Source organism: Suncus etruscus, chromosome 2 (assembly GCF_024139225.1).
Source record: "Suncus etruscus isolate mSunEtr1 chromosome 2, mSunEtr1.pri.cur, whole genome shotgun sequence".
Classification (NCBI taxonomy): Eukaryota; Metazoa; Chordata; class Mammalia; order Eulipotyphla; family Soricidae; genus Suncus; species Suncus etruscus.
In genome coordinates this window covers 118,980,527-118,995,762 of record NC_064849.1, presented here as the reverse complement: position 1 = coordinate 118,995,762, position 15,236 = coordinate 118,980,527, and the positions used below count along the sequence as shown (strand labels likewise).

Below are 15,236 nucleotides of genomic sequence, written 5' to 3'. Positions count from 1 at the left end.
AAACCAGTTTCTAAACAGAACCTTTGAAAGTAAAAAAAGAAAGTAATAAATTTGTTTAAATAAAAAAAAAAGAAGGAAGTCTTACAATTGGAGACATAGTGGGATTTCCGTAGGGTTGACTCATTTCTTGAACTCAATTTTGGCCAGGCTATCTTAAGATAAAGTAGGTGGTTGGTCTACTTTGTGTAGCAGCTAGAAATTCTGTATTCTCAATGGAAGTGATATCCAGTTTAGTGAATGAATATAATTTGAGATTTATTCCTTTATGTATAGCATGAAATAATACTTGCTTGATGCCAAAACTGTGACCCTACAGCCGTTAGTCATTACTGATATATGAGCAAGATAACTAAGAGTTCTTTTAAAAATGAGTAAAACAAGTTATTATATAAGATTTATTCTTCACTCAATAAAGATTCACTTGACTCAGTAGTTCAATTTGACAACATAAAAACTTGTTAAAGTTTGCCTGAATCATGTTTAAGGTAAATGAGAAAGGATACTTCACACACACTTAGATCCATTGAGCTGTTTTGCATGTATCATTGGTACACTGAGAAGGAGGATGCAGATAGGAAGCACAGGAGGAATATAGAAGAATTCTTTGAAAAACTGGGCACTTGTGACTGATGTAACATTATAGTGTAAAAGTCCAGAGTGCTCAGGGATCTCTCCTGGCAGTGATCAGGGATACTCTATCAGGGGTCCTCAAACTTCTTAAACAGGGGGCCAGTTTACTGTCCCTCAGACCATTGGAGGGTCTGACTATAGTAAAAACAAAACTTATGAACGAATTCTTATGCACACTGCATATATCTTATTTTGCAATGAAGAAACAAAACAGATACAAATACAGTATGTGGCCCACGGGCCATAGTTTGAGGACCACTGCATGTTGTGCTGATATTGAAGCCAGGTCAGGTTACCTGCATAACCAGGCATGTTACCTACTTTACATTTCTCCAGTTCCAAGGCTTTTCAGTTCTGTGAAGATTCCTCCTAGATTTCTCTTCTAATCTCAAGATCAAAGTATCTATATTCTTAAGTCTGAAACAATTTATTATGTTCTGAAACAGTTTCAGAACTGTTTTGAGTCTGAATTCTATGTTAGAGCACCAATTTAAAAATAAGATTATTCATCATATGAGTATGCTGAATACATGAGTATGTATATAATAATAGTAGCCTTTGACATTTTTTATTTTTGCCTTGATTTATTATTGGTTTATAATACTAAGGAATTTCAGGGATTTGACTTCACACCTTTGATATGTATAATTTGTACCATTCTACATTAAAAGTTCTCGTGCCATTCCACCACTGAAAAGAATACCTCTACTCATTTCCTTCCATTCCCCCCTCCCATTTCCTAACAACTATAGTTTTCTACCATGTGGAGTTAGTTATATTATTTTTAATCTTTTTAGTTACTCATTTTCTGCATGTGTAGAGCCATCCCACAATTATTCTTTACCCTCCTTATTTCACCTAGCATAATTACTTCAAGGTCCAGTTCACACTTTTAATGGCACAGTAGTATTCCACTGAGTATATATGCCACAACTTTTTACTCTAGACATCTGCTGATGAGAACTTAGGTTGCTTCTATGTTTTGGTTATTATGAACAGTATTAACATAACATTGACATATTAAGTTCACATAACTTTTCAAATTATTGTTTTTATAGCCTTTGGCTTATTGCCTAGGAGTGTTAATGTTAAATCATATAGGTGTAGAATCTATGGAAAAGGGTATGGGAATTCGTTAAAACAGAAAATACTTGAGTGGAAATAAAAATTGATCAAACTTAAACACCAAATCCAAAGTCAACAACAACAGAATCAATACCCTATCTACAACAAGCTATACACAGAGGGGAACAGTTACATTAGGATTCTGAGGGGCAAAGGAGGGAGATACACATGCTGGAAAAAGGGGTGGAGGGAGGACAACCTTGTTGGTGGGAATGGCTCTGATTCATTGTCACTATGTACCTTATATATTACTGTGAAAGATTTGTTATTCACTTTAGTCACAATAAAATTTATTTTAAAAGGGGGGGCTGAAGAGATAGCATGAAGGTAAGGCATTTGCCATGCATGCAGGACGGTGATTTGAATCCTTGCATCCCATATGGTCCCCGAGCCTGCTGGGAGTGATTTCTGAGCATAAAGCCAGGAGGAACCCCTAAAGGCTGCTGGGTGTGATCCCCCCCAAAAACCAAAAAAATTATAAAACAAAAAACCCAGAAAATAAAAGGAGTAGGCTCTGGAAGGTAGTGTAAATGGTGAACACATATCTATACCTAATCTATACTTAACAAGGGTGCTCTGGTTTAACAGAAAAAAAAACCACTATGAAAATATAGCTATATTTGTTATAGGCATAGAAGGGTGAATGGCTAGATTTATTTTAAAATATCTGTCATCTCCAGTTGCTTTTTTTCAAGTTGATTTATGATGATGGGGCTATAACCAGTTGTTTCAGTATAGAATATATAATATATGTGAGTATATTTTATATCATTTTAGTAAGATATATTTCATAGATGGTGAATGTAATGGCCAGGTATGCTATAAGTTTTAAAAAATTAAAATTATTTTTCCTAAATTAGGTTTGCTGCAGAAAGAGAAAATGGCCATTGAAGCATTTCAGATTTGTTGCCTCCTCCTGCCTCCTGAAAACAGGAGGAAGTTGCAGCTGTTGATGAGGATGATGTCGAGGATCTGCTTAAACAAGGAGATGCCGCCACTGTGTGATGGATTTGGCACACGGACCCTGGTAGACTGATTTCTAATATTTTACCTACCTAACATTTTCAGAAGAAAACTTCCTCTTATCAAGTGTACTAGTTTGCAAACAGTAGAAGGTATAAGGCAGGGATTTCTTAAAGAATCAGGCTTGGGATCCACTGAGACATTCTTCTTTCTGATTCTAGTGCTTAAAGGAGAGGCCAGTATGATAGTAGAGTGTTGTATATAAAAATATTTCCATAAGATTATCCTTTGCTTGTTGTCCCACCTTGACCCTCCAGGTGGGGGCGCTGTTGAGAGGCAAACAAATAGCTTAGGTTCCTGGCATTGGGGGGAGGGGGGGTCTTTTGCCAGAGTGGGCTGGCTGGCTCGAGGTGTTTTGGAGCTAGCAGCTGACTGACAAAGGACTCTCCTCACCCAACCTTTTAACCCTTAACCCTCCTGTCTGTGTGGATTATTTGCTGCGGATAAATATTACCAAGATCTCCCTCCAAAAGGGGACAAGGGGATGGGAATCAATTTCTCATTCTGGGAATTACTTGAGGATTCACAAACATCTAACAAAAGATTTAATTGCACACCTTTACCACAGTAGAGCAGTGTCATGCATGCAGCTGACCTGGGTTCGATCCACAATACCTCATATGGTCGGATGAACCTACCAGTAGTGATTTTTTTTGTTAGTTTTTTTGAGCCACGCCTGTTTGATGCTCAAGGGTTACTCCGGACTAGGCACTCAGAAATCGCTCCTGGCTTGGGGGGACCATATGGGAGGCCGGGAGATCAAACCGCTCCCTCAAATCCCTATGTGTATTCGTGGTAAACATTTTACTTCTCTCACTCTACCATTGTCATGATAGTTATTAGTGTAGCTATTTCTCTAACTGCACTCACCACACTTTGTGTTACACTACATCTTGTGAGCCAGTCCCTATAGCTCTCATCTCTCTTGTCTCTAGGTATATTACAATAATGTCTTTTTTTTCCCCCTTAAAATCCATAGATGAGTGAGACTATTCTGCGTCTATCTCTCTCCTTCTGGCTTATTTCACTGAGCATAACAGTTATGTCCATCTATGTATGGAAAATTTCGTGACTTCATCTCTTGATGTCTGCATAATATTCCATTGTGTATATATACCACATTTTCTTTAGTCTTTTATCTGTTGAAGGTTTTCTGGGTTGTTTCCAGATTCTGCCTATTGTGAATAGTGCTGCAATGAATATAGGTGTGAGAAAGGCATTTTTGTATTGTGCTTTTGTATTCCTAGGGTATATCCCTAGGAGTTGTATAGCTGGATCATATGGGAGCTCAATTTCCAGTTTTTTTTTATTTTTAAGAAATCTCCATATTGTTTTCCATAAAGGCTGAACTAGAGGACATTCTACCCAGCAATGAATGAGTGTTCCTTTCTCTCCACATTCCCGCCAGCACTGATTTCTTGTTCTTTGAAATGTGTGATTGTCTCTGTGGCATGAGATGGTGCTTTATAGTTGTTTTGCTTTGCATCTCCCTGATGATTACAATGTGGAAAATTTTTTTATGTGTTTTTTGGCCATTTGTATTTCTTGTTTGAGGTATTGTCTGTCCATTTCGTCTCCCCATTTTTTGATGGGATTAGATTTTTTTTCTTGTAAAGTTCTGTCAGTACCTTGTATACCTTAGATATTAGCCCCTTATCTGATGGGTATTGGATGAATGACTTCTCTCACTCTGTATTATTCTGAATATTTCTCCCTTTGTATTCTCATCACTATTTCCTTTGAGGTGCAGAAGCTTCTCAGCTTAATATAGTCCCACTGCGTATCTCCTCTTTCACCTTTTGAAGAGTGCTGTTTCCTTCTTGAAGATGTCTTTAGTCTCAATATCATGGAATGTTTTACCTACATGTTGTTCTATAAACCTTATGGTTTAGGTCTAATACCAAGGTCTTTAATCTTTGGATTTGACTTTTGTGCACGGTGTTAGATGGAGGTCTGAGTTCACTTCTTTTGTTCATGTGGCTGAACAGTTGTCCCAACAGCACTTGTTGAAGAGACTTTCCTTGCTCCATATTGCATTTCTTGCCCCTTTATCAAAAATAAATTGATTGTATGTCTCAGGAATCATTCTATATGTTTTAAAATAAGTTTGCTAGGGGCTGGAGAGATAGCATGGAAGTGAGGCGTTTGCCTTGCATACAGAATAACAGTGGTTCGAAACCCAGCATCCCATATGGTCCCCTGAGTCTGCTAGGAGTGATTTCTGAGCTTAGAGCCAGGAGTAATCCCTGAGCCCTGCCAGGTGTGATCCAAAAAGAAAAATAAATAAATAAGATTGCTAGCGATAAAATTATCAGGAAAAGAGAGATAGGTGTGAAGTCCATCTAAACGATAGTCTTAGAGAAGGCATTAGAGAATTTTGTGTGGTAGTTGATATGATATATTTTTCTTTTCTTACTAGCATACAGAATCGTCACTTTTCATACTTTTTGTAATAATTTATTATTTTTTTTGTCTTTTTTGACTATACTCTGCTGTACTCAGGTATCACTACTGGCACTGTTCCAAGGGGGAACTATATATGGTGCTGGGGATCAGTCCCAGATTGGCTTTAAGGCCAGAGATTTACTCACTGTATTACCTCTCCAGGTCCAAACCTTATGTTCTTTTTCAAAAGTTATTGCCAAATTTATCAGCAATATCTCAGAGGAAAAAATTCAACAAGAAGCTGGAAGTATAACATATTTATCTTGTGTGAAATGCTGGATTTGATCTCTAGCACTGAGAAATAAAACAGAATAATTGAGGAAAATATAACAATTGAAGAGCACAAACTAGTAGCACAGAAGAGTAACAGATTTTAATAACAAACTATAATCATTAATAAGAACACAACAAAATTAGGATGTTATTTGATTAAACAATGAATGTACTTTGAATTTAAAGTGTTTAATGGTATATGACAGCGATACATTTTTCAGAATTTATGTGTAAGTTAGCTGTGTGTATATGTATATATAAATATTTTACTTTATAAAATGACTTTCTTTAAAAATACTCAGCTAAGCATCTCTGCTCCATCTCTGTGAGATGCATATTGTCTTTATGCTGGCTGAGGAGATCAACTTTTTATGTTTACATATTTTTTGGTTGTTTTTGGGCCACATAAGGATGCTCAGACTTTACTCTTTACTCTTGACTCTGTGCTTAGGAATCACTTCTGGTAGGCTCAGGGGACCGTTTGAGGTGCCAGAAATGGAACTAGGGTTGGTTACATGAAAGGCAAGAGCCTTACCTGCTGTATTATCTCTTTGGCCTCAAGATTATCTTTTTGAAGATGACCACATTGCCAGGTGCCAGGTATGATGCGTGGCCTGTACTGAGAGTTGTTTCTTACTCATCAGTAACTAGTCAGTTATATCTGCTTTTTGCAAATTAGATTGCATTTATTTTCAAGAAGGAAAGAAGACTTACCAATGTTTCTAAAATATCTCCTCCCCCATCTTTTATTTTTTAGATGGTTCAGACCTTTTCCCGTTGCATCTTATGTTCCAAGGATGAAGTGGACTTGGATGAATTATTAGCTGCTAGATTAGTGACATTTCTGATGGACAATTACCAGGAGATTCTCAAAGTGCCATTGTCTTTGCAGACCTCCATAGAGGAACGGGTGGCTCATCTACGAAGAGTCCAGGTAAAACAGGGAATGTTATAACTTATACAAAATTCATAGTGAAAAGTCATGAAAAGCTCAGTGGACCTCTTGATGCTTCTTGTTATATGAAATTTAAAGTGAAATAATGTTTAGAAGGGTTTGATTTAGAAAGCACTATGTGTTTGCCATTATCATTAAGTATTTAGAGAAAGCCTACCTATTTTTGTTGTGTCAATGTTGCATAATTTTGATTTGAAATTCCTTAAATGAGTTTGCTTAGAGTCTACTGATATTTTTGTTGGAAATGATTTATGTGCAGAACATGTCTTAACTCATAATAATAATCTAATATAGAGATTATTACTGTTTGCATTTTTCTTAGAAGAAAGTTAAGGCATAAAACCTTATCTAACTTGTATAAGATTACAGAGTCAGGATTTGGACTGATTCAATCTGTCCATAAAGTTTTCTTAACTACCATGCTATTCTATATTTCTACAAAGCATGATGTGGTAGAAGAAGATGGTGTTAGATCCATATATGAGTAGACAATTCCCTGGGCTCTCTCTTTTCTGGTTTTGGACAAGTCCCTAACTCTAAATTTTAATTTCAGGATGGTTAAAGCTGCCCCTTCCTGTTCTTGTTTGTTTGAGCTATACCTGGAAGTGCTTAGGGCTTACTCCTGGGTCTGTAGTCTGGGATCAGTCTGTTGTCAGGGGATCATATGCAGTGCTGAGTATTAAACCTGGGTTGGCCACATGCAAGATAAGTATCTTAATACTTATATCTTGACCCTTAACTCTCCAGCCATCTTGCTTTTAAAATTGTAAAGATTAAAATATTTTACTATGAAACCCTGGCATATGATTGGCATTTTTGAAGGAAATAATACTTATAACTGATATATTAAAATTATGCAAAAGAAATGCAATCTATACCTACTACAAGGACTCAAAAGTGGAATTTACATGTGAACCTGAGGGAGAAGAAAATTTTGGAGAAGGTACGCAAGTTTGCTTGACTCCTGAATGATTGAAATTCTTCCCATTGAAGCACTCTGTGCAGTTCTACATTTTTAAGAAGGACAGGGAACTGCTTCATTTCAGAGTATTGCTGTTTCCAGGATATAGTTTCAAACTTAACAGAAAATAGAAAATCAACTGATATTTTTGATTTCATGTTGTACATACAATGTTTAATGTCTAGAGCACAGTGGTCTTTGACTTCCTCAGATGCACTTTATTAGTTGCATGACCTTGAATCTGTTGTTCAATGTTACTCTGCCTCAAAACCTGTTCATCTCTTTTACTGTCTCTCTCACTCTCTCATTTGTAAAGTGGGATATTATGTACCTTTTTCCTCTTTGAATGTTAACATTAAGTCCCATATCTACATAACTGCTATTTTAATGGGTAAAAAAAAGTAATATTAATGCTACTTTAGTGTAATCCCCTTTCCTCTCTGCCCCAAACTTAGGCAAGGTAAAGAAAAAAATCATACATCAAATTTTTGCAAGAAAAATGATAACAGTAACTGTTGTTCTGTCACAGTTCTGTGGGTTCACAGGGCACAGGCATATATTGCAAGCTCATTAGACTTGTGTGCTCTTTGCTGTCAGCTGAAGATAGAAGGTTGAGCTATAATGATCAATTTAGCTGTAGATTAACGTAATCCTGTGAAGAGCCACCTTGATGGCATTGCATAGAATCAGTAATTACTCAAGCTTTCAGTGGCATTTTCGCTCTTTGAAGTAGGCAGCAGAATTGCTGAACAGTTGTTTTAGCACTCAGCTTGTTGATTTTTGTCCTCTGACACAGATTCCTGCCCCTCCATCCTGTCTTATTCAGAGCTGTGCTTTTCTGAAAATGACTGAAAATGTCATCAGACTTTTCTGATGGATTGTTTGGTAGCAGTTGTCAGGCAGCCCCTGGAGGGTCAGTGGAGAGGTTGGCAGTTTTGGGCATCAGCTTTTTATCGACCTTGTTTGCAGTTTGGTTTTTGCACCCTTTAATCATAGGTATTGAGTTCTTTGCTCAAGTCCTAAGTTGCCAGTTTGTACCTGAGCATTACTCTTTTTCTTGGACTTTCCTGCCTTGTTAAAGCTCATCTCCCTTAAGATTCTTCTTTGTCTCTTTTACATCGTCTAACTTCTGGCAAACTGTTATCTACCAGGCATGGAATGGACTTTCTTAGTAAAATAATTGATGTTTTTTTCACTTCTGATTAAAAAAAAATCTTAAAACCAAAGTAATGAAGAAGACTCTTCTACAGAAGAATAGATGTACTAATTTAGGAATGGAACTCCTGTTTTCTCAAATGAAATATTTTTAATGGATACTTATGTATTATTCATAGAACTTGATATCTTCTTTTCTCTTATTATTTTATTATCTGGTATTTTCTTTTCTGCTCTGTACAGTATCTCTACTTTTGTTGTTTTCACCTGGTTTTCATTTTGACACGTTTGGTCGCATTATTTTCTCTCTATAACATCTAAGCTAAGTGCATGTCTGTCTCTCCAAGGGCAGGAGGGAACCTGGAAAGGTCAGTGTGTTTTTGCTGTTGGAAATCTTTTGAGTGACTTAGTTCGCATGTTTTATTTCTGTATAAACCTAAAGTCTTTTTAAAAGAGGTCACATGGTTTTCTGTTTATTACAATGACTCAGATTAGAAAAGGTAAATAATAGTATTCCTATCAAGAGATAATCTGTTTCCGAGCTGAGCTAACTTTTGTAATTCCTTTTAAAATACATATTTTTTCCCTTTCACTGCAATTCTTTTTGCCTCAGATAAAATACCCAGGAGCTGATATGGATATCACTTTATCTGCTCCATCATTTTGCCGCCAGATTAGTCCTGAGGAATTTGAATACCAAAGAGCCTATGGCTCCCAGGAACCTCTAACAGCCCTGTTAGAAGAAATAATAACTGACACCAAACTTTCCACCAAAGAAAAGAAGAAAAAATTGAAACAGGTAAAAAGAACTAACTGTAGGTTTCTTGCAGTGGGTAGGGCCTTTACCTTACACCAGCTGACCTGGGTTTGATCCCTGACACCCCATTGGTCTTTCGAGCCTGAGCACAGAGCCAGGATGAAGCAGAGTACTGCTAGTGTGGACTCCCACACCTTTTCCAAAAAAAGGGTGTTCTTTATAGGTCATTTTCTCTCTCCAGGTTGTTATGTTTCTTTTGATTATCTGTGTTAATATGTTTCATATGACTCATCTTCTGAGACATTTTTTTTTTGCGGGGGGGTCACACCCAGCAGTGCTCAGGGGTTATTCCTGGCTCCAGGCTCAGAAATTGCTCCTGGCAGGCATGGGGAACCATATGGGGCGCCGGGATTCGAACCGATGACCTCCTGCATGAAAGGCAAATGCCTTACCTCCATGCTATTTCTCCGGCCCCCCTGAGACATTTTTTATTCTTTGTTCTTTTCTTTTTTTTTAAGACAGGAGGGGGGCATCCCTTGCTATACTCAGGATATCCAGGGTTTCCACTGGTGATTCTCAGCCAACCAAGCTAGCAGTTCAATGCAAGGGTTTGAAGAGGCAATGCTGTTTGGGTTCCATTTTTCTAGGGATTCTGGAGACACATTGGTTATGCTGGGGGCCTTTAGGGCTATACCTAATGGTGCTAGAGGACCTCCTGGCAGAGCTAAATCCAGTAATGCTTGTTCATATGGAGCTAGGAATCAAACCTAGGTCTATTAAAGTGTGCTTAGGGGCTGTAGAAATACGACAGTGTGTAGGGTACCTGGTTCAGGCCTTTTGTATAGTTTCCCAAACCTCACCAGGTATGATCCCTAAGCATAAACCAGGATTAAGTCCTAAATACGTCTGAGTATAAATCCATTGTCCCAAGCTTGCATCCTAACTGATCTACTGTACTACTAATTTCTGGCCCTGATAGAGCTTATGTGTGTATGTATGTAAGCATATATGTATTTGGGTTTTTGACCACATCTGGCAGTTCTCTGTTTCTACATCCAGAAATTTCTTCTGATGGGGACCATGTTGGTATACAAGAAATATCAGGAGATCAAAATCAGGTGGGCCATGTGCAAGGCAAGTGCCTTGCCAGCTGTACTGTATAGCAGTGACCCTAATAGAGGTTTTTTTTGTTTGTTTTTGGGCCACACCTGGCAGTGCTCAGGGGTTACTTTTGGTTCCATGTTCAGGAAGGTTCCATGTTCTTGGCAGGTTCAGGGGACCTTATGGTATGCTGGGGATTGAAACTAAGCTGGTCACATTAAAAAAAATAACATACCTGATGTACTCTCTCTCTGGCCCTAACATAGCATTTTTGAAAGTATATTTCTCAATTCAAATGTTTCAGAAGTTTCACTAATCCATATAGTTGTGGTTAGCTTTCCAGATGTCTATTTTTCACTACAGAACTTTACCATTATTAACAACCCTATTTCAGTTATTCAATATTTGTTTCTTGTTTTGATATGTGGCATAATATGATACAGCAATTACCTCAAATTTATTTATTTATTTATTTTTATTGTTGTGGGGCTTGTACTTGACAGTACTCAGCCTAATAATGCTATGAATCTAATCTAAGGCCTCACACAGATAAGGCATATACATTGCTGCTTGAGCCTTATCCCAGCCAACAAAACTTTACTTTTGAAGACTTGATCCTCATAGCTTGAGATCTGATAACATTATATATCTACTATAGGTTTGTACATAGAACAACACAATTCAAGGCACCTAGTGCTATTTGTCCCAGAGTAATTTTGTAGAAGACTTAAGTGGTAGAATCAAAGAAAAGACATATTGTTTTTTCTTTCGATTCTCATAAAGTAATGTATTCCAGGATGTTTTTCTCCTCTCTGTGGGACAGAAAAAGTTGAGTCTGAGTTGGAGTAGCAGAAGTATTGGCTGAATTTTTAATTGTCAAAGTTCTATATTAAAGTTATTTGTGAATATTTAAAACAAAGTTTATTAATAGTTGGCAGTAGGGGGAAGTTTTAAGAAATACAGCTAAAATGAGAATTTTACTTAAATATTAAACCACTTGAAAGATGAAATAGACTCATGGATTCAAATGATTTACCAAAATTTGGGGTGAACTTAATTGAGATTTTCTTTTCTTTTTTCTTTCCTGGTGTAGATAGCAGTAAGCATTACAAACAAAAACAGAAAAATGGGATCAGCAACTTACTTCAAATTAGACTGTCATGTTTTGTTGACTTCCATCTTTTTCTAAACATGTGACTCTTTCTGGATCTTTTTCAATTTAGTTTCAAAAATCTTATCCTGAAGTCTACCAGGAACGATTTCCCACACCGGAAAGTGAAGCGCTTCTGTTTCCTGCAAAACCTAAACCAAAACCACAGCTGTTAATGTGGGCCCTGAAAAACCCTTTCCAGCCATTTCAAAGAACTAGAAGTTTTCGAATGTAGTACTACATTAAGCCTTTGAGACCTCCATCAGCATCATTTTGAATAAACAGGACTGTTGTGATGGAAGAAAGAAGAGCATAAAATAGGGACTACTAAAATATAAAGATTGTTTGATTTTAAACTGTTGAGCCATTTCAGTATTTTTTAAAAATGAAACAAAGTACTGTTTTTAAAGTGTACAAATCACTTAAAACTGAGATAGATATGTGGTGGTAATGTTAACATGTTTATAATTGACATAAAATTTAAGGATATTTTATTGCATTTTTAAAAATGGTGTTTACAAAACTTTTGTGACATCATAGTTATTGATGTCTTTTTTAAAACAAGTCTTAAAGTATGGCACATCAGCTTGTTCAAGAATGTAGTTGAACAAGAAAGACACTGGGTACTGTTACTGTGATGATATTGACTTAATAGCCAGTTGTAATTTCTCCTGTATAAATTCTGTTTGTCACTGTATCACAAAGATTCTTAATGCCTTATGACTGCTGTGTCTTCTATTGCAGGTTTGTTGGATTCTATGACAGATTTTACTGAATTTAGTTTACTTTTGAGTGTTTTACTTTTGTGTGTTTTGTTTTGAATGGTTTACTTTTAATGTTTACTTTTGAATGGAGTTAAGTTTTATTTGCCTGCAATTTTTGTCTTGGGCAGAGTTGAAATACTGTACCAGATCAATTCTCTTGGTCATCTTTGAGATATTTTTCTAAGTATCAAAAATACTTCCTTTATAAATATATTTCCTCCCACTTCCTCATCCTTCTGAAAATGAATTGTAAATAAATACTTTAAAAATACACTGTTCCTGACCTTTTTTTTTTTTTTGGTATCTACTTAGTTCCATGAGAGAGCATCTTCAGGTACTAAGCATCATTGCATTGACTAGACTCATGTCAGTTATTTATAACTGTGAACTTGAGGTTTGTGTACTGGTGGGTGCTTTGTCCACTTTTTTCTCTCTCCCCTTAGGACTCTATTTAAATTTTCTTACTCAGTCCTCTGCCTCTTGCTTCTTCATGTTCCTTCTATATTTTTATCTTTTTGGGCTGCATTCTGGGTATTTAATCAAATTTCTATTTTAACACTCCTGTATTTCTCAATTATTTATTAAATGTCTCCTCTGTTATGGCAATTAACTTGTTTGTACAGTTCAAAACAGATTCAGCTGCCATGAGATTGCCCATTGCTTGCCCATCCTGTGAGTAACTTAGTGACCACATGGCTCAGGATTGTCCTGACTAACACATTATACTGTCTACAGTAAGCACTGTTTTATGATTTTTATGAGCTTTAAAAGTGGTTTACATGTAAATTCATTTTTCTTAGCCTATATTTTCTAAAACTTAAGATCTGATTTTTAAAAAAAACTGATTTGTAGTGTTTGCATTGTATTAACCTAGCATTGCCACATTCATTTTTCAGTTTCTTCTAAGCACTTTATACAAATCTGCTGAAAATTTTTATTGAGTTTTTAAAAACAATTTCTTACAAAAATATTCTAGTGATACTTCACTAAAGCTCTAATATGGATAAATCATATTTTTCTTTAATGGTAGGTATGTTGTTTTTGGAGTGTTTATCATTTTGATGTCCACTTTTATCTCTATGTATGACACATAGAAAATGTCTTAGGGATTATCACTGCTCTGAGAGACTAAGATCAGGCCTTTTTTAAGTAACTTCCAGATCAAAAACTTGAGAATGCTACAGAGCATTTTTTAAAATAATTTTATTGTGACCAAAGTGAATTACAAATCTTTCACAGTAATATTTTAGAACATAGTGAGAGTGATTCAGAGGGATTTCCACCCCCAGTGGTATTGTCCTCCCTCCACTCCTGTTTTCAGCATGCATCCCATATCTCCCTCTTTTGCCCCTGAGCTGCTTGTATAACTGGTCTCCTCATTCATCTCAAGGAATCTTTTTATTTCTTCCTTGATTTCCTCTTTGATCCAGCTGTTGTTGAGCAGACTGTTGTTTAATCTTCAGGTGTTGGTTTTTCTCCACAGTTTCTTTTTATTGTCAATCATTTTTCTTAAAACCCATAAATGAGTGAGACCATTCTGCGTTTTTCTCTCTCTCTCTGACTTATTTCACTCAGCATAATAGATTCCGTGTACATCCATGTATAGGAAAATTTCATGACTTCATCTCTCCTGACAGCTGCATAATATTCCATTGTGTATATGTACCACAGTTTCTTTAGCCATTCGTCTGTTGAAGGGCATCTTGGTTGTTTCCAGAGTCTTGCTATGGTAAATAGTGCTGCAATGAATATAGGTGTAAGGAAGGGGTTTTTGTATTGTATTTTTGTGTTCCTAGAGTATATTCCTAGGAGTGGTATAGCTGGATCATATGGGAGCTCGATTTCCAGTTTTCGGAGGAATCTCCATATCGCTTTCCATAAAGGTTGAACTAGACGGCATTCCCACCAGCAGTGGATAAGAGTTCCTTTCTCTCCACATCCCTGCCAACACTGTTTATTCTCATTCTTTGTGATGTGTGCCATTCTCTGTGGTGTGAGGTGGTATCTCATCCTTGTTTTGATTTGCATTTCCCTGATGATTAGTGATGTGGAGCACTTTTTCATGTGTCTTTTGGCCATTTGTATTTCTTCTTCGTCAAAGTGTCTGTTCATTTCTTCTCCCCATTTTTTGATGGGATTAGATGTTTTTTCCTTGTAAAGTTCTGTCAGTGCCTTGTATATTTTGGAGATTAGCCCCTTATCTGATGGGTATTGGGTGAATAGTTTCTCCCACTCAGTGGGTGGCTCTTGTATCCTGGGCACTATTTCCTTTGAGGTGCAGAAGCTTCTCAGCTTAATATATTCCCATCTGTTAATCTCTGCTTTCACTTGCTTGGAGAGTGCAGTTTCCTCCTTGAAGATGCCTGTAATGTCCTGGAGTGTCTTGCCTATGTGCTGTTCTATATATCTTATGGTTTTGGGGCTGATATCGAGGTCTTTAATTCATTTGGATTTTACCTTCATACATGATGTTAGCTGGGGATCTAAGTTCAATTTTTTGCAAGCGGCTATCCAATTGTGCCAACACCACTTGTTGAAGAGGCTTTCCCTGCTCCATTTAGGGTTTCCTGCTCCTTTATCAAAAATTAGGTGAGCGATTAGGCAAGAAAAAGATATCAAGGGAATCCAGATAGGAAAGGAAGAAGTCAAGCTCTCACTGTTTGCAGATGACATGATACTCTACTTAGAAAACCCTAAAGACTCTACCAAAAAGCTTCTAGAAACAATAGACTCATATAGCAAGGTGGCAGGCTACAAAATTAACACACAAAAATCAATGGCCTTTCTATACACCAATAGTAATAAGGAAGAAATGGACATTAAGAAAACAACCCCATTCACAATAGTGCCACACAAACTCAAATATCTTGGAATCAACTTGACTAAAAATGTGAAGG

The 15,236-nt window shown here is 36.7% G+C and overlaps 1 protein-coding gene across 1 annotated transcript in view; it reads left to right on the top strand.

Annotated features, from left to right (window-relative positions):
- The window catches only part of DEPDC1B (DEP domain containing 1B), a 63,949-nt gene extending 51,762 nt beyond the window's left edge, over positions 1 to 12,187 (top strand). The window contains exons 8-11 of the mRNA XM_049768791.1: positions 2,616 to 2,782; positions 6,254 to 6,430; positions 9,181 to 9,366; positions 11,649 to 12,187. Coding sequence (XP_049624748.1) covers positions 2,616 to 2,782; positions 6,254 to 6,430; positions 9,181 to 9,366; positions 11,649 to 11,810 — 692 coding nt within the window. The 3' untranslated portion in view covers positions 11,811 to 12,187. The remainder of the gene's footprint in view (positions 1 to 2,615; positions 2,783 to 6,253; positions 6,431 to 9,180; positions 9,367 to 11,648) is intronic.
- The last annotated feature ends 3,049 nt before the right edge of the window (positions 12,188 to 15,236 follow it).